This window comes from Protopterus annectens, chromosome 10.part0 (assembly GCF_019279795.1).
Source record: "Protopterus annectens isolate FY-2018-M chromosome 10.part0, PAN1.0, whole genome shotgun sequence".
Lineage (NCBI taxonomy): Eukaryota > Metazoa > Chordata > Ceratodontiformes > Protopteridae > Protopterus > Protopterus annectens.
The window spans coordinates 932,352,125-932,371,545 of NC_056744.1; the positions used below are offsets into that span (position 1 = coordinate 932,352,125).

The following is a 19,421-nucleotide window of genomic DNA, read 5'->3' on the forward strand; positions in this document are numbered from 1 at the left end:
CTCTCACTTATCGAAAGATATGATTTGCAGTGTAGTATATTTACTACACAGAATGCAAGGCAACACTGATGTTACAGAAAGAGGCTTCTTCAGTGACTGCAACTTATCAGCTTTCTGCATAGTTAGCAGCAGGTCCTTTTTAACACATATGTGTCTAAAACAATTTTCTCACTTTTGTCGGAGGCTTGAAATTTAACAAACAGTACATATTTATTAAAGAAAGCAATATTTTGTATTGTTTAATTCTTGCTCATATCAAAATCAGAACACTTCTGTCAGACATTAACTGTGCTTAGTTACATTTCAGAGCATTAAATGTAGGTTATGGCTGTATAACAGTCCACTGATGCATTACTTGTTCCTAAATGATGCGGGAATCTCAACACTTAAATGACAGTGATGTTAACAGACTTTTAAGTAGTACCTCAAATATTAATAGACAGCATTTATAAGAATATGAATACAATATATTCATGTTGTGTCTCCAAAAACAGTTTTGGTGAATGTAAAATCTCCAAGAATGCTATTTTGGGGCAAATCAACTCCAAGGTCTCACAACGGTGGAGAAAAGAAAAACTCCACTATTGGTGAATGCAGTTTTGCTGAATGTTCTGAACTCTTTATACATTCACTAAAACTGATATCAGTGAAACAACAGGAACCCAAATAAGTTTACCTGTAGAGATCATTGACATGTATCACCATAATTAGTCATTGTAATGAATCACTGCAGTTCAATAAGAACAAAAACATTGTCATTGATTAAAAACAATTATGTTTGCTAACTGTGCTTTGGGTTTCCCGGACACACTGATGATGCTATATTTGTAATACTGCATGCTGTAGCACATTTAGGTCCAGGTCTGAGAAGAAAACCAGAAAGCAATTCAGAGTAGTCTTTATTTATTTATTATTTTTTATGATCAGGGAGGAGCACTGATCCATCTGGGCCAATTAAATAGTTGGGTCCATATAATCAAACTATTTCTGGTGTTGTTGCAATGACTTAAATGCTGATGTCTGAACTTCTAAAGTAATTATTCTTAACCATGTAATAAATAATTCACTTTCTCCAGTTTCTTTTACAACATATACTCTACAAAAGTATAATCATGTACTGTACTTACAGCTCTGCATGAATTACATGATGTTTACTTAAAATACGTCTTAATAAATAATATAAATTGGCATTTATTTTTGTGTTTTATTTTATAAAAACTTTTTGTTAAAAAAGAAAGCACTCTTTCAGACAGCATACTGTATGTACACTTTTCAGGTTCTAGGCTAGAAATGTATTAAATTCTGTGCAAACAGTTTTATTCCAAAATAGAACATAAGAAATGTATGTACAAGTGACATCTCTTTCAAATAAACAAATGTAAACAGGAAACTGAAATACCACACACTGCACTCAGCGGGGCAGTTTTAAAACCCTAATGCTTCTAAAGTTTAACATCCGAGTATCAACAGGTAATGATAAAGCAATGAAAGGTCACTAAAGAGATCATCACACAAATGTGACTACTTCAACATGGTTATCACAAAGGTTGTAATAAAAGTTTCTGTAATAAACTAAAACAGAAGAATAGCTATCTTTACATGCAGTACAATCGTTGCTCTGTGTGCTGTGTAAGACTCATCTGTCGTAACTGACACAGAGCATGCAGCAATACATGGAAATGGTGCTGCATGTAATTCTTAGCCATCACCTGTTCAGAAGCTCAAAAGTTATCACATTTTAAATGTTTTTAAGTGCTATAACATGATATTCTGCAGATGTGCCATAACTCTTCTGTATTCAATCATTTTCAGCTGTATTCCAAGTAAGATGACTGGACCGTGAACAGAGATGACGTCCAATGAAGAGAAAAATCTGCTTCATCGTCATGTAACTTCTGCAAAGGCTGCAATGTGGTTCTAAAAGAAGAATAAAACAATATTAACATTTGATTATCCAGTATTTAAAATATTCAAACCCCTCTCCAAAAGAAAAAAAAATATCAAACTGAAGAAGGAAAGTAAATCAGCTAAATGATCTGACAGGATAAGACTGGATAAACATCTCCACAACTGTTTGGCAATCCCTACACTGACAGATGTGCCACTTCTCTCATTAACAATATCATATGTCTCTGTACAGTTTTTAATTATTCTGTGCTCCAGTACACCTAGTTTTAGTGTATCCATCATTGACAAAATTTTAACCACTTGGAATGAATCTTTCTATGAACATATTCTCAAGAAACTGTAATTAAATGTAGTCAACAAATGAAGTGCCCCCCATGAAAGCTGATCATGGGACTACCAAGTTTGTGGAAATGGATTCAGTTCACAAATGTGTATTTAAGATTCTATACCTTATCAATATTTCCATTTGACTAAAGACCATTTTGCAAAAATGCTCCAGTGATGAACAGGTGGCTAGCAGAAGTCCAACATTCTCTAATGCAGGAAGTATCATTACTTTATCTTTGCTGAAGGGAAGTGAATAAATGCCCACTGAGCTTTCAGACGTTTCTCAACTGAGCTAACTTCACCTGGTTTAACAATATCTGCAAAGATTGGGCACATACATCCAGTCACACAACCTGCTCCAAATACCTGTACCAATGAAAAGGAGTACAGGTCTATACCTGCGCCTTTTAGTAACCAAAATCCTATGCATATAGCTATGAAGATGAATTATATCCGAAGAAGTTAACATGTGGATGACCTAGCCCCCCCCCCCAACATATGTTTCTTGCATTTCCATCTATAAAACAATAGGAATATATTATTCTATTGCTGCAAAAATAGCACTCCATACAGGTTCATTACTCCTATGACATACAGAATGTGTCATGAGCCAGCCTTTTTAGCAGAAGGGAAAAATCATCTCAAGCCCAGCAGATACAACTTATCCACAAAAGCATTTATTCTGTGACAGGCACAACTTTCCTGATGGTTCATGCAGTGGCAGGAATCTATTCTAACTCTCCTACAGCTACCACAGAAGAAAGTGTATCTTGGCAAACATTCAACAGTGAAAGGGTAGCAGTGCATATAAGGTTTCTTTAATACTGACTTCTCCAGTGCATATTACTGTTATACCAATCCAATTACTAATTTATTTGGTCTAGCAAGTTAATTACTTTTCAAACAAGAATCAACCAAGTTTCAAAAAGGGAAAGCATGCTTGGTTGGGTAGTAGTGTCTATCCCTTCCAGTATTCTTACAATTGGCAATATGTCCAATTCGATCAGTGATCACCTCTGCATCTTTCTGTGCAAATCTTTACCAAAAGAGCAAAGGTCATCAAGTTTTATCCATTCTAGAGGCACAAAGACATTTGATGCTCATTTGCTTATTTGTTTGTTACCTAATTAATTATACTTTGTTGATCAGGTCGGCCAACTGAGCAAGGCCCATTTTAGAGGAAATAAATTAAAAAAAAAAAAAAAGAAAACAGATTTGAATGTGCCATGAAAATACAGATGAATAATTTCTATCAGGCTTCAGTAAAATACAGAAGTTATCAACTGAGTATATTCTTATGGCTTTGTGTAGTATAAAAAACTGTACTGGTGATTATAATAAAATGTAATTTTTTACAAAGATGTGCATATACATTTGTCAAGTACAAGGCAGCATTAAATGTTAGCAGCATCATATTTAGCTATACATACAAAATGAAATAATTAAATAAAATGAATATAAAGATATGAATAGTGTAATATTGCTTTAGTATGAGTTGACAGTTGAAGAACTGTAAAACATATCAAGATACTAGAATAGTAGTAGCCTACAGATAAAGAAAACATATTTGTGTAGTAGGAAGGATGAAAACTGAAATATAATATATGGGATTATAACAGGGAGGAAAACAGAATATGAAAATATCAGGCAGTAGTAGTAAAGAATGAAATTTACTTACATCTGCAATGACATTTGTATGAAGCTAGTGTCTGTAGTGGAGTTGATGATAACCCCAGCTTGCAATCTTCTGCAAACTTAGTCAGCCTTAAACATTCAGCATTTGTTTTCATTTCAGAAAAACAGATGCCAAAAAGGAGTGGGCCCAGTAACAAGCCCTAGGAGACTCTGCTAGTGACTGGCCTCTTAGTGAAAGTGGCCTCACCTACTTTGACTCCCTGGGTCCTAATTGAAGCAGTTGGCTATCCAGTGGGTAATAGAAGGTTTTATACCTAAATGAATGAGTTTGTCTATAAAGCCTGACTGGGGAACTGTATCAAAAGCCTTGGCCAGGTTGAGGTATGCTAAGTGCACAGTCTTGCCTCCATCCAATGCTTTGTTGCCCCTCTCAAAGAACTCCACCAGATTTAATAATGATGATCTTCCTTTAACAAAGCCAAACTGTGAAAGTTCTAGCATTTGCAGATTACCTATGTCTTCTTTTATCATGTCCATGATAATTCTTTCCATGGCCTTACATATGAGGCTTATGGGCCTGTAGTTACCCAGATTAGTGGTAGGACCTCCTTTGTGCAGGGTAATGACAGTAGGCATCTTCCATTCCTTGGGCACAAAACCTGACTGTAGGCTTTAGTTGAAAAGTCATGCAAGCGGACCAGAGAGATCATGTTTAATGCTATTTATTAAGCATTCTGGGATGCTATTGGGTGTAATCAATGCAGAGTTTTTTGACCTCGGAAAGTGGAATGGTGATCTGTTCCCTAGTAATGGTTGGGGAGATTGTGGTATTTGATATTTACTTTTGACTATCAGGAAGGGTTTGAGCTGAACCTGCCAATGAACCAGGTTGGCAATGGCCTCTGTTTTTTTAATTTCTCCAGGTCTTTCGGGTATCTAATACCATTATGGGAATGGACCTCATTCCTAAGTCAAAGTATGATTAAAGTTCATGAAATTAGTATTGTTTTAGACTTTGATGTTAGCCAGAAGTGCTTTTTGTAGCACCTGCTATTTGCCCAGTAATGAACCCTACAATTCATATGGAGTTACATGTATAGGTGACATATCTACGTACAACTGTAAATTCTGTTTTATAAGACCCATTGCTCCTACTACTATTGGATCTATCTGGGTAGCCTTCATCCACATTACCCTAATTTCTGCCTAAAAATCTTGCTATTTTATGACTTTGAGTCTCTCTGTACACAAGACACTGTAGTCTCTGGGTGTAGCAATTTCAATGATCAATGCTACTTTTGGTTCAGTGTGAGTGATGGCATGTACAATAAACTCTATGCATTGTTGTATATTTCCCCTGAAGTTACGGACACAGCTGTAGAAAACTTTGCGGTTGTTCTTTGCCTCAGAAGCAATTTTTTCTTCAACATTAACTTTTGAAATATCCCTCTTAGCTGCCTATTTAGATAGGTCAGGGGGGTTCAGTATGTATGGCTTTGTTCCTCCTACGCTTGGCCAAGACTTTTTTCTTTTGCTACATAACCAACTAATGTTGTGATTCCTCCAGGGTAGCTTGTCTTCTGAGTTTGTTTTATTCTTAATACGTGTGGGCACAGCTTACTCTATACAACTATCAGTATGGCTGTACAGAGATTTTGAAAATAGCTCAGCATATGCTATGGTGTTTACTGGGTTTGGGGGTGTTTGGAATTCAGCCAAGATGTTACTTAGTAGAGAGAAAGAGAGGGAGGTTAGCCCTGGAATAGTTCCTAAATGTTTTTGATTTCAATGAATCCCCAGATTTAATTTTTATGTCAAGCAATACTGCCTCAGGATCAGAGCTGATGAGCGAAGACATTACATTTGGTGAGGAACATTGCTCCTCCCATGCATGTGAGTACAAGGTCATGGATGTTTGCACCCCTGGTAGGAGAATGGACCAACTGTTCCAGGATGAAAGTTTAGGAATCGCTGGGCTTGGGGATTAGAATTGATGTAGGATTCCCAATCTATACAGGGGGTAGTTGAGATCTCCCATGAAAATCATATTGGGTTGAGTGGTGAGGGACTCTAGTACATTCAGATAGGTAGTATGGGTTTCCTGGAACATGGAGGGGGACCTGTAGGTTGCAAGGATATGGTACAAGACCCTATTAATGGTGAGTTGCACATGTATGAGTTCCAGTGGGTCATACATTTTAACTAGTCTGGATGTGAGGTTGGTTTTAATAAAGACTGAGACTCCTCCACCTTTAGTTCTCTCCTGTGTAATAGCTGGTCTAAAGGTGTGAAAGGAATTATAACCTTGCATTGCTGGGGTACTCTCCTTGACTTTAAACCATCTCTCTATTAGTATGCAGATGTCTACACTCTCCAGAGACAGGAAGGCTTGCAGGGGATGGAGTATTTTGTTAAGACTTCTAGCACTGAGCAGTATCACCTTCAGATATTCCTTCATAGGTTCAGTAAAGTTGTAAGGTTTATTTATTTTATTTATTTTATTTATTTTACATTTGTTAACCGGGAAATTCCAACTGGACCAGGTCCATTTTCAGCGGAGGCCCGGGCAGAAAAGCTCCAACATCAAGTTATACAAATGCAGTACATCCAGCATAATACACAAAACAGGTTACATCATGTATGCTGTGCATAGTAATATAACAAGAAATTAATAAAAACACTCCAGGTAAAAGAAGATATAGAACATGGGTAAAAAGACAATGTCAGTTATACATTGGTAAGAAAAGAAAATATATCAAGCAAGATTCTACAGTTAAAAGTACCCTTTCAGATAACCAAGCCTACAGGGGATCAGAGCTCCAGCATGTGATCAGAGAGGAATTTGGGGAGTTAATAGTAGTATGGGTAGGGTTATGTGATACAAGGGCATAACCAGGTACTAAGAAGGTGCAATTTGAGGGAGTTTTTGAATAAGGATGCGGAGGGGGCAGTGGACACGGATAGGGGAAGGGAGTTCCAATTTCTGGCAACGGTGTGGGAGTAGAGCGCTTTCCCTGCATTATTGTTAGCCTTGGTGATGGAGAGGAGAGATTTTTCCCTGGATCTTAGGTACCGGCTTGCAGTATAGATAGTAAGTAGGTTGGATAATGAGGGTTTTTTTTCAGGATATTTGAGAATATTGTAGGCTGTGCCCAGCTGGTGATAGTTAAGTAGCTGTGGTAGCTCAAGCCATTTTAGTTCTTTTAGTGCAGCACAGTGATGGGTTCTATAGGTTGAGTTAGTAGCAAACTTGGCTATTTTATTGTAGCATGATTCTAGTTTGTCTAGGTCACATTGTCTGATTTGGGTAAAGATTGGTGCTGCGTATAATAGAGTTGAGAGGAGGTGGTTTGCAATTGCCTAAAAAAGGCACTACGGGGGTGGAAAAGTTCTTTGGCAATATCTGAAAGCCTAGAGTGGGAGAAGTGCAGACCATCCCTGGCAAAGCAGCGTGATCTGTCAACCATGTCAACCTAGGCCATCAAATATTGTGTCCCCTTGGATTGACACCAGAAGCTAAAAAAATGTTAAAATCAATAATTTTCTGTTGGTAAAATGGCATCATCCTTGGAGAAGTTAGTATGCTGCACAATGCTAGTCTCATATCTGTCTGAGACATATAACCAGTGAGCTCGATCATGCCTCGTTTCATGCATTCAAGGGAGGTACGTCTCAGGTCATTAACATCCACATGGACTATGACAGAGTCATACTGGTACCTGTGGTTCAATGACCTGAGTGCCTGTGTGACTTGAAGTATCCTAGCCTGGAAAGGCAGCTAACAATGACTCACTCCTTACTCAGTCTGGTGAAGAGGACATCAGTGTGGCTCACTACAGAATCACCAATGACCAGGACATTTGGCTGTTTGTTGGTTTGCCTTAAAAGAGCACTATGGCCAAATGATGAAAAAATCTTGCCATAAATTACTGCACCTCCCAAAGCTGCCTACAGCAAAATAAATCCTCATTCTTAATTTTATTATTTTTTTTATACTTTCCTGTCCTCATGGGGCAGACATTCTGATTCCTTTGCAAAGCTAAATCTGTCCCATAATGCACTATGACAGCTGAGATTGTGAGAAAAAGTAGCCCTACCACTTGTTCTGAAACTACACTTCCATTCACTTAGAATGGAACACCTGAAAAATCAGCCAAGTTTGAGAGTGTGCAGATCATGTGTCATTGTCTGGTCTGCGCTGAGTTTTACAAATGTCGTTCCTACTAATGTACCACACATTTCTCTGAAAGAAGCTTGCAAAACTGTCAACAAATTACTGAGCTAAAAAAGACTTTTTACAAAGAGCAATTTTGCATGTTTCAGTTCTTGAACAAGTTACTCATCCCATCTTCCCTCATTTAATGAGCTAGAGTCTTACATTTTCAGCTTGGCTAGATTCAACAGACCAGTCAATTCTGCATGACAATAGACATAAAACAAATCACAGCTTGGTGTGCCACTAAAATTCTTCCCTCATATGTCTCTTCCCTTCTGAATAGCATTTCCCAGGAATTATTTTTGAAAAAGGTACACACATCAATCTAGTGTTTAGGCTACTCTATTCATTTTTTAAAAATGTGCACAGTTGTTGTTGGTCTTTCGGCTTTTCCCGGTTGGGGGTCGCCACAGCAGAACTCCAGTCCGCTAATGATTGGCAGTAGATTTTAACGAATGCTGAGGTGCCAGCTCAACGTCCAACCTTCAAGGAAGGCATGCCCATTTACGCATGTCTTTCGAACACCCATCCAACTGCGGGGAGGACATGCAGACTCCACGCAGAAGGCACTCCCCGCACTCCAGCCAAGAATCGAACAGGAGAACCTCTTGCTGTGAGGCAACAATGCTACCGCTGCACCACCGCGGCTAAAAAAATATTCAATTTGAATTTCATTCTGGCTGCTCACATGGTTATCTGTGCATAATTATTCTGTTATAACATAGCTTGTATGGTATTTAATACCAAGCTTTACATAACAATGAACAATTCTCATTTTTTTCTTAACAATGACCTCCTATGCCTCTAATGTGACCCAGTATTTTCTTTTACTATTGCTTTATGTAGTTTGTCTCAGTTGTATAGTTGTAGCATATCTCTCATCCTCTCAGCAACAGACTCATGGAGAAAGCTTCCAAATCATATACTTTTGAAAATAACAATACTACTGATTTAGTAAGCTCACGAATAAGACTACACGAATTAGCATTCATTAATTTTCTGAAAGAAAAACAGTTTTTAATTCCAGTGAATGTCATTATTTGTTCAAAAGAATTCAACACCTTTTTCAAAAAGCATTATGGATTGTAGCATGTCAGAGCAAAAGTGCAAGCCAAAACTGGGGACACTTTGGGGTACACTGATAAACGATCCAACACTCTAATTTGTTCTCCATCGCAACTACACAAATCATTCAGGCATGACTAGGGCTACCAGATACCTGCGAACCCAAAGGAGGGCACCGAAGGTCACAAAGGAGGACAAAGCCATGATAAAGGAGGACAAAGGAGAACGCGTTCTGTTCTACTCACGAAAGACAGTGCAGTGCTTCTACAAATAATTCAGAATGATTGCAGAACTTCATTAAATCCAAGATGAAATGCATCAGGCAGATTAAGAGCCACTTCCTTCCTTTTTCATGTAATAACTGATGGCATTGTAACATTTTATAGGATTTTGAAATACTGTACAGCTTTCATGCTTACATTTAATATTACTAATATGAAGTCACAAACTTTATTTTCATTGGTGGGAAGTTAGCCGCACATAAAAGGCTCCACATATATTTATCTCAGGAGCAAGTTTGTTTTCTTCTGCAAACATCCTACGTACATATGAAATCAGATCATTCATTACATGTAATATGGACTGAACCATTTTGGTGGGTTTGTGTATATTTTTTATTTATTTGCATTTGTTAACTGGGAAGGTCCACTAGGTCAGAAAGTACTCATTTTCAGTGGCGGCCCGGGGAGAAAAGCTCCACAGTGCTTTATTCAAAAAAATCTGAACAACAACTCAATTGGCTACAAGTTTCACAGTATACAAAGCTTTAACAGAGTTGTAAATAGTATTCATTTTTTTATACAGTAATAATGCAATGCAATTGCAGTTAAACCTATCTGCTTACAGTCTGAACCTACATTAACAAGTAGGGATAAAGTGAAGATTTTGAGGTAGTAAAGGATGGAAGCAGGAAAGGTGGGAATAGTAGTGGTAGGAGAGAGAGTAGGTCAGGTTATAGCTTGCGAGGAGCTAGCACATGAGCATGCCACTGGCAGGAAAGATGTCTCAAAGATTTTTTGAAGACAGAAGCATTACTACTGGATCTAATTGAAGGTGGGAGAGAGTTCCATAGTCTAGTAGTGGAAAAGGAGTGGAGCATTTGACCAGTGGAGAGGTTAGGTTTTATTACTTGCAAGAGCATTTGATTTTCAGAGCGGAGAGGTCTGTTAGGGTGGTATAGTGTAAATAGGGAAGAAAGGGCAGGGCAGCTGGATGGATTGAATATTAGTTTTTGGGCAGTTGCTAGTTGTATGTATATAAGATGGTGAGGAAGTTCCAGCCAGTTTAGTAATTGAAGAGAGGTGCAGTGGTGAGATAAGTGTCTTCCATTATTGAAGAACTTAACAATTTTGTTATAGCATGAGTCTAGTTTGGATTTGAGGCTGGCCTGTATATTGGTAAAGAGAGGACTGCCATAAAGAAGACATGGGAGTAAGAAGGAGGAGGCAATGGATAGTTCTGAGGAGTAATTGAGGAAGTTTTTGTGGCGGTATAGCATGCCTAGTTTCTGGTGTGCTTTTTTAATGTTGCTTTGTACATGCATGTCGAAAGTTAGGTGTTCATCTAGTGAAACCTAGAAGTTTAGTATGTGTGACAACCTCAGTGTTAGTGTTATCTTGGCAGAGAATGGAGAAACAGTCCCTGTTTATAATAGTAGTTTTCCTAGGGGTGAATAGCATAAGTTTTTTTTTCTTAGGGTTTTGGGCAAGGTGGTAGTTAGCTATCCATATTTCGGTGGAGCTGAGAGCTGACTGGGTAAGTTTCAGGGGTTTGTGTGGTGAATTGGCAGTGCAGATGAATGCAGAATCATCTGCATATTGGATGACTGTGCCTTGAGTAAGGGTAGAATGGCAGTCATTGATGAAAATGTTGAAAAGCACAGGCCCTAAGATGGACCCTTGGGGTAGTCCAGTAGTGGTGTTGAGGAAAGGAGAGAAAGAGTCTTGCCACTTAGTAGCTTGTTGCCTGTCTGTGAGGTAGTTAGAGAACCAGTGTAGGGTGGAAGGAGAGATTCCAAAGCTGGATAGTTTTTGAAGAAGAAGAGAGTGGGCGATAGTATCAAAGGCTTTGGAAAGGTCGAGAAATAGAGAGGAAACAATTTTCCTAGCATCTCTAGCCTGGTTGATAGAGTCACAGAAGGATATAAGAGCTGTATGGTACTATGTCCAGGTCTAAAACCATGATGGGTTGCTGACAGTAGGTTGCTGTCAAGTAGAAAGTTCTGGAGTTGGCTGTGAACACATTTCTCAAGGATCTTTGAGATGGGAGAGAGAATGGTGATGGGTCGAAAGTTGAAGATGTCTGTATTGTTTCCACCTTTGTGCAGTAGGAGGATGAATGCTTTTTTCCAAATAGTGGGACATAAGACTCCTGGATGGACCTATTAAGAAGTAAGCTGACAGGGTAGGCAATGGAGTTTGCAGCTTTTTGAAGAAATTATGGGGCAGGTTGTCAGGGGCATTATTACATGGTTTTATAGGTTCATAGGTTCATACTAGGCTATCTGCCCGAGGGCATTTACAAGCCTAGCCCATAGTTTTGTGGCTTACACCACCCCTTTAGTATGGGGAACTATACCCATTATTTTGCTGTGCCTCTGTTGAGCAGTGACACTGAGGTAATCCCTGGGGTATATCTGCGATCTCCCATCCATTGGTCAAGATTTCTCTTGAACAAGGCCAGCGAGGTGCTCTGCCTCACATATACCGGGATTTTATTCCACAGCATAGGGAGTCTTTGGGTGATGAATCTATCCCTCCAGCACGTCCTATTAATAACCGTGTCGAGGTTTAAGTCTCCCGCCCTTGTGGCTCTGACGGATCTAGATTTTTTGAGGTGAAGCATATTCATCAAATCTGGGTTTGACATGGGCTTGTATGTTAGGCAAAGGTCACCTCTGAGCAAGCGTGTTACTGAATAGAGCTGGAGTTCTTTCAGTCGGGCAGCATAGGACAGATGTTTGAGACCCTTTATCCTTTTGGTGAGGAACTTTGTGGCCTCTCCAGCTGCTGCAAGTGTCGGGTCAGATACATTCCGAATGGGGCATTGTACTCAATCATTGGTCTGATGAGTGATGAGTATAGGGAGACTATGACCTCCCTTGATCTAGATGAGAATCCCTTCATGATAAGGTGGGCAATGTAGAAGGTCTTCCTAACTACTTTAGCTACATGGGTGTCGAATGACAGACTACTATCAACCTGGGTCCCCAGGTCCCTGATAACTTCTTCTGTACTCAGTGGATTGCCACCTATTTGGTAGCTAGGGTAACCTTGTTTTTCCCAAGGGTATGACTATGCATTTTTGGCATTTAACTTTAGGCCATGGCTCTGGCACCAGTTATCCGCTTCTGTGAGACCCTTCTGAAGGATATCTGTGTCAGATGTGTTTTCTACTATGGCGCCCAGTTTGCAGTCATCTGCAAACTTTGTCAGCCATAACCCTCCTGTGTTTGCTTGTACTTCAGAAAAGTAGATGCCAAACAAGAGTGGGCCCAGGACTGAGCCCTGTGGTACACCACTTGTGACAGGCTTTGAGTCTGACATGGCGCCAGCAACTCTGACCCTGTGGGTTCTGTCACTCAGCCAGTTTGCAACCCATCTTGTGATGTATGGGTTAACATTTAAGCTGATGAGTTTTTCAATGATACCCGAGTGGGGTATTGTATCAAAGGCCTTCGCCAGATCGAGGTAGGCTGTATGGACTGCCTTTCCTCATCAATGGCTTTGGTGACTGTTTCAAAAAGTCAACCAAGTTTAGAAGGCATGATCTGCCTTTGACAAAGCCAAACTGGGATGGATCCAAAGTCTGCAAATTCCCTATGTCTTTATTTATGAGGTCCATTATGATCCTCTCCATGGCTTTGCAGATAAGGCTTGTCAAGCTAATGGGCCGGTAATTTCCAGGGTCGGTGGAGGCACCGCCTTTGTGAAGTGGGACCACAGTTGCAGTGCGCCACTCCTGGGTACGTATCCAGAGGTAAGACTATGATTAAACAGCTGTCCTAGCTGTGGGTTTAATTCCTCGTTGAGTTCGTGGAGCACACAGCCGGGGACACCATCAGGTCCCATGGATGCTGTGTTTTTGCTTTGGAGAGAGCAGTTCTCACTTGGGCGTTGGAGATGTTTGGGGGCTGCAATCGCTTGGTATAGATATCTCTCCTTTGGGGAGGGGGAGAAGTTTGCACTGAACCTGTCAGCCAGTATGTTGGCAATGTCTGTAGGATCAGTAATCTTCACATCATTTTGAACTAGTTCTGAGCATATCTGGGAGTTTCCTCCCAGGTTTCTAACATAGCTAAAGAAGGCCTTATGATTGTCTTTTGAGTCTTTAGCTATTTTTCTCTCAAAATTTGCTTTGGATGATTTTATGAGAGCTCTTAGTTTTTACTTATAGTGATCAAGGGTGTCTTACCTTTTAAGGATTTTGCTCTATCTTGTAGTAGCTTCCTCCTTTTGTTGTAGAGTTTGTTTATGGCTGGGGTCCACCAGAGTGGACGCTTGCCTTTGGTACAAAGAGTCTTTGTTTTGCTTGGGATTGCCTTATCCATGCAGTCCTGCAGGTGCTGGTAGAAGGCATTTGTAAGTGATTCAGCGGCTTGAGTACTGTTTTCCGTCGGCTCGGGGCCTTAAAGGAGACCACACTAGTCTTTAGAAGTGTGAAGTCGGCTTCGAGAAGTTCTTTACTGTGGTCTTTTTATTTCAGGTGGGGTGGGATGAGGACCTCCAGCGAGATTAGTTTGTGATCTGATCTCACCAGTGAGGGGTATACTTCGGTGTTGAACATTGTGCTCCCATGTTCGTGATGATGAGATCAAGTATGTTTTCTCCTCTTGTGGGGATGGTGACTAGTTGTTCCATGGCATTTGAGTTAATGAATTCCAGGAACTTTTGGGCTAGGGTGTTTGGGCTTGAGTAGTGTTCCCAGTCTATATTAGGGTAATTGAAGTCACCTAGTATGATGGTGTTTGGTGATACATTTATCCCCTCTAGTGTTTTCAGGAAGGCCATGTGAGGTTCCTGAGTTTGTGAGGGTGGCCTGTAACATGCTACAATTTGCAGAGCAGTCTTGCCTGTTTTAGTTTCAAGAGTAGTTTCTTTACTGTGGGATAGGTGCTAGAGAGAAATTATATACGTGGGGAGATACAGTATTTGTTTCTTGGGGGGTCTGATGGGTTGGGATGACTATATGGGAAGTTGATGGTGAGATTAGCTATGATGTTTATAAACTATGTGTTGAAGAGTGTGGCTATTTCAACAGGGTTTTTTTCTGGAGTAGGACAGAGGTTACTGTTTGACCCAGGGGATAGGGGTCTGTTTACTGAGCTCCAAAAGTGTTTTGGGTTTTGTTTGTGTTGGTTTTGTAAATTATGACAGTAGTCTTTTTTATCTTTAATAACTAGGTGCTTTACTTGGCTGTGAAGGTGTCTGTAGGTTATAAGGTCAGAAGGGTTTTTGTGCTTATACCAAAGCTTTCAGACTTTGTCTCTAGAGGCCATGATCAGCTGGGTTGCTCTTGTGAGCCATGGGGTGTGCCTAACTTTTACACGTTTTAGCCATGGGGATGCTAGGTTATTTAAGATGTTAAGGAATGTAGAGTTGAAAAATTCTACTGCTTCATCTAGAGGAAGGATTTTTAGGGGATCCCAGTTAATGCTGTTTAAGGAATTGTTAAAGGTTATGGGGCAAAAATCTGATAAGTCTCTGGTGTTTCTATAGTGATGTATGTTTGCTGGGGATGTGGTTTTACTGATTATAAAAGCAGGTAAGTGGCCACTGATACAGTTTGGGAGAGTTCCTGTGGAGGACATTTTATTGGGGTCACAGACCATGATCCAGTCTAGGATTGAACCACTGCTGTAATTGTTGTTGGGCCTGGTAATTTCAGTGATGTTGGCTGAAGTTACAATGGCTGATGCTTTTAGAGGAGTGTTGCTGCGAGACATCCAACCAATTAATATTTATATCGCCAAGAATTATTGTTTCTGTGGTAATGTTGTTGGATCTTATTCTAAAATTTCCATTGGTATATTTATAAGCCAAATTTGAATTTAATAGTTTAGATATACTGAGAAAAATTGTGAGTAGTGTCATTTAATTCATTTAATTTAATTCCACAGCAAAACTGAAACTGTAGCCAAACAACATGCCTCTATTTGCTCAAGTGAGACTAATTTCTACTTTCCTTTCAGGAATTCTACAAAGGACATTTTTTTATTTTAAAAGTAGTTTGGGCTGCATTGGTGTGGCCTGCACTGATTTTGTGAGTCTAAGCTGTTTCAGTTGTGTTTTGTTGAAAGTGGCATTTGCCATTTCATTGGGTTCTTCAATGGTGGAATTTTTGTACTTGCGTAAGAGGCTATGAGTAGTGGAGGGGAGTATGCCACTTGCCAAAAATATTTTTTTTCTATATTTTACAAATTTTGATTATACTGTATTCCTCCACAGAGTAAAGCAGTTCTAGCTGTTTTGTTTTATTCACAATTCTCATTTTTTTATTTTACATTACTTTATACAACAGAGAGTGACAAATACCCTAATGTAGAGACTTCACTCAAAACAATGGCAGTCTGTGATAGGGAGATCAAATTCTGAAAATAACATGCCTTAACATCCTGATAATGGAACACCTTGTGTTAGAGCTAATCAGAGATAGTTACGTTGTGCACACTGCTGTCTGTAACACCAGTGAAAACACACTAAAACACAAGCTGTTTCAAGGACACCACAATATGAAGTTGTTGTTAAAGGAGCAAATAACCAACAAAGTGGTACCATGAAGAAAACAGTTTTAATGCTTAAACAAACAAAAAAATCAGTTTAGTGTTCAAAACTTTCCATATATGCTTTTGTCTCATACAAACATATAAGGGACCTATTCAGAACTGAATTAGACTCCCCTTATATGTGCTTTTATACCCTATGTCACATATTACAATTAGTTCATTCAATAATATTTAAAAATGATTTAAAACTTAACGTAATGACAAAACTACATTTAATAAAACAAACTTGCATTGGAATAAAACCTGTTGTTGAAAACAATTATCTAACCATTGTTAAAACTTGAGAGGAATGAATGCATTAGGTAGAAAATAAAAAAATAGGTCTGTACAACTGATGTACAAAATGGCAAACCATCTGAATCATTCAAATCAAATATGAATTATAAAAATTACAAAGTTTATACATCCAACAAACATATTAAAAACATCAAAACTATTGATGTTAAAAATAATATACTAAATAGAAAAATGAATATTCATTTTATGACAAACAATATATTATACAGTACAAATGCTGTAATAATTTGGCAGCTTTTAACTTTAGGATAGGTGTAATAATAATTTTCCCATTACTACCAGGAAACAAAGTTGTGTTAAGACACAACTGCCAGTATAACTGCTTGTATTCTGTGGTGGTCTCCCATGCTGTTTACTGACACAGGGGGCACCTGGACTGCTGTACAATAACATTTCAATGTGTAATTACATTAAGCTGGTAGTTTGTTAATAAGTAAAACACATTTAAAATCTGTATTAATTAGAGTGCTTGACTGCAAGTATTTTATAGTAGAATAGCAGAAAAGAACATCCACTTACATACATACATACGTACATACATAATTCAGAGAAACATTACTAGTACCCTACTAATCTTTGATGCAGATGTTTCTTTTTTTTATTTACCTTCTTGCTTTGCTTCTGCTACTTAATTTACTTTGCTTGTGAGCAGTATCTTATTTTCTAACTGCACCTGGCCTGTATGAAAGACAGTTATCATCAACAGCCTCAAAAAACACACAGACCACAGGAATCATCGGGTTCTGTTGAGCCTGCCAGTGTATTAAAAAAGAAAATCAACAGTCCCAAAAACACACTGCCTCCCTAGTATCTGGTTAAACCCTGCCAGGTAAGGTTATAATACATATTAAAAAAAAAGTCATCAATGGCCCTTAAAAGTTTCAGACATAATATTAGTATCTGGTTGATCCTGCTAGGAATAAAATAAAGAAAGTATCTGGTTGGCCCTGCCAGGAAAAAAAAGTACTTACCCTGAGCGATCAACCCCTGTTTCTCCATTCTCTCGCTCTCTCCCTCACAAATAAAGAGCAGGAAGAGAACATGAGAGTAACGGGACTAATCAGCAGCCAAGTCACATATACAGATTACGTGACAGACTGCTGACTTCGCAGTCCTGTCAGCCACAGTCCTATGACACGAGCTGCCTCTGACGTACCTGAAAGCCGGACATTTTTGCCTTTTTAGGCAAAGCCTGCTGGACAGAGGGCACACGCTGAAAAGGAGGACATGCCTCCTTTTGCCGGACGTCTTATAACCCTAGGCATGACACACATGTATTGAAATAGTACCAGCAGCTGTAGCAGTGATACCATACTCCAAACAGGGCACTCATACAACGTATGGACAAATGCAGAACAATGTATGTCTCAATCAAGCAGTGATGAAATCGCTAGGGACCACACTGAGTGCAATTTTACACTTACTCTCTCCATTTGACAATGCATAACATTCACACCACACTTACAAAAGCAAACCTCCACTCCCCACAAACACACAGATACCTACACCCACACAACACACCACTCAGCTTTGAGACTTTTCCCACCTCCTTGCAAAATACTGCTGTAATGGCTTTGGCAAATGAAAATGAGTGATGGATTTCAGCTCAGGACTCCCATCCCTACTTATTGAAGCCCGTCCACTGCACTTAAACAAGTGTCCCCCTCAGTAAGGCAGCAAGCAGGTGTCAGTGAAGATTTGCTTCATAGTTCTTTTACACTACACACACAAACACAACAATGATACATGGTTAATATGTGTCAATCTGTTTTATCAATGTCACTACACTTGTCTCCAGTCTCAGACTTATGACACCTGCTACCCATCACCTGGTCAGCACTTGTCAGTAAACAGCTGCAAATCTTGCTGTCCATTACACTTTGACTAGCAGACACACACACACACACACACACACACATACACACACATTACACATCCTGGTGAACAGTGGGGCTTTGACTCCCTCTCTCCAAAACAGTACTGCAATGGCTAAGATGTGCAAAAACTATTAGCACATGTCAAATCAGGACACCCCACAGAAGTTGCAGTAGGTCCATTGCACTGACGACACTATCTCCAAGTACAGATTCAAGCCAGTGTCTGTCCAGCTTTGTTCCACAGTTCTTTTACTCCATATATGCAATAATCACACACACACACACACACACACACACACACACACACACACACACACACACACACACACACACACACACACACACACACAGATCCAGAATGTCACATGAACATGATGCAGTTCTTTTACAACATATATGCAATAATCACACAGAGACACACACACATGCACATACACACGCATGCACACACACATTTACACACACACACACACACACACACACACACACACACACACACACACACACACATGGAATCAATCCCCCCAACACATACACAGACACATGCATTCCCCCTGCACACATGCTCGCCCACCCTACATATTAAAAGAGAAATTAATATTAACAATTAAAAGAGTGCTGAACCATTTACTCTAAAGTTAAAGAATGAAACCTCATTAATTCAGAAACTAAAACAGTAAGCATATGAATGACTACAGAAAACATAATGTGTGAAGGCAATCATACCATCTGAAAGGGAACTGCAGACATCAGGACTCTTAAGTGTGCTTAAGTTTTGACCAAATGACAATGGAAGAAAAGGTCTGACAAAAAAAGGGGCTGACAGTTATGTAACAGCTAGACATGACCCCTATAAGTGTCTTAATTTTGCTGTCTGATAGCTTGCCAGCCATCTAACTTCAAAGGAAAGAAAAAGTATAATCACAGTGACCCATATAAAATGGGCAAAAGCTAATGTTACCAACTTGGCATTCGAAAAGCATCCAAATACATTATCTACAAAAGTATTGCATCTCCCCTCTTGGAAATGTGTAGAAATTTACTCAGGATATACATCCATCATCATCGATGTTTCAGTATACTGAGATCTGAAAATGGACCCATATGTATGTATGTGTATATATATATATATATGTATTTGCATATAAGTATAGACCATGGTATCTGTAAAATTCACATGCAGATATAAATGTCAACAGTTAAACAGTGAAATACACAAGAGTTTTGAACACACACACATTCACTGGTTCTGTTGACTGACTCACAGTTCAATAATTCACTGCGGACTGAACAAAATTGACAATCTCATTTG

General features: G+C 39.2%; 1 protein-coding gene across 2 annotated transcripts in view; it reads right to left on the reverse strand.

Moving 5' to 3' along the window:
- Positions 1 to 218: 218 nt before the first annotated feature.
- The window catches only part of PLPPR5 (phospholipid phosphatase related 5), a 3,295,121-nt gene continuing 3,275,918 nt past the window's right edge, over positions 219 to 19,421 (reverse strand). For both annotated transcript variants that reach the window (XM_044085711.1, XM_044085712.1), the window contains one exon: positions 219 to 1,917. In XM_044085711.1, coding sequence (XP_043941646.1) covers positions 1,885 to 1,917 — 33 coding nt within the window. In that variant the 3' untranslated portion in view covers positions 219 to 1,884. The remainder of the gene's footprint in view (positions 1,918 to 19,421) is intronic.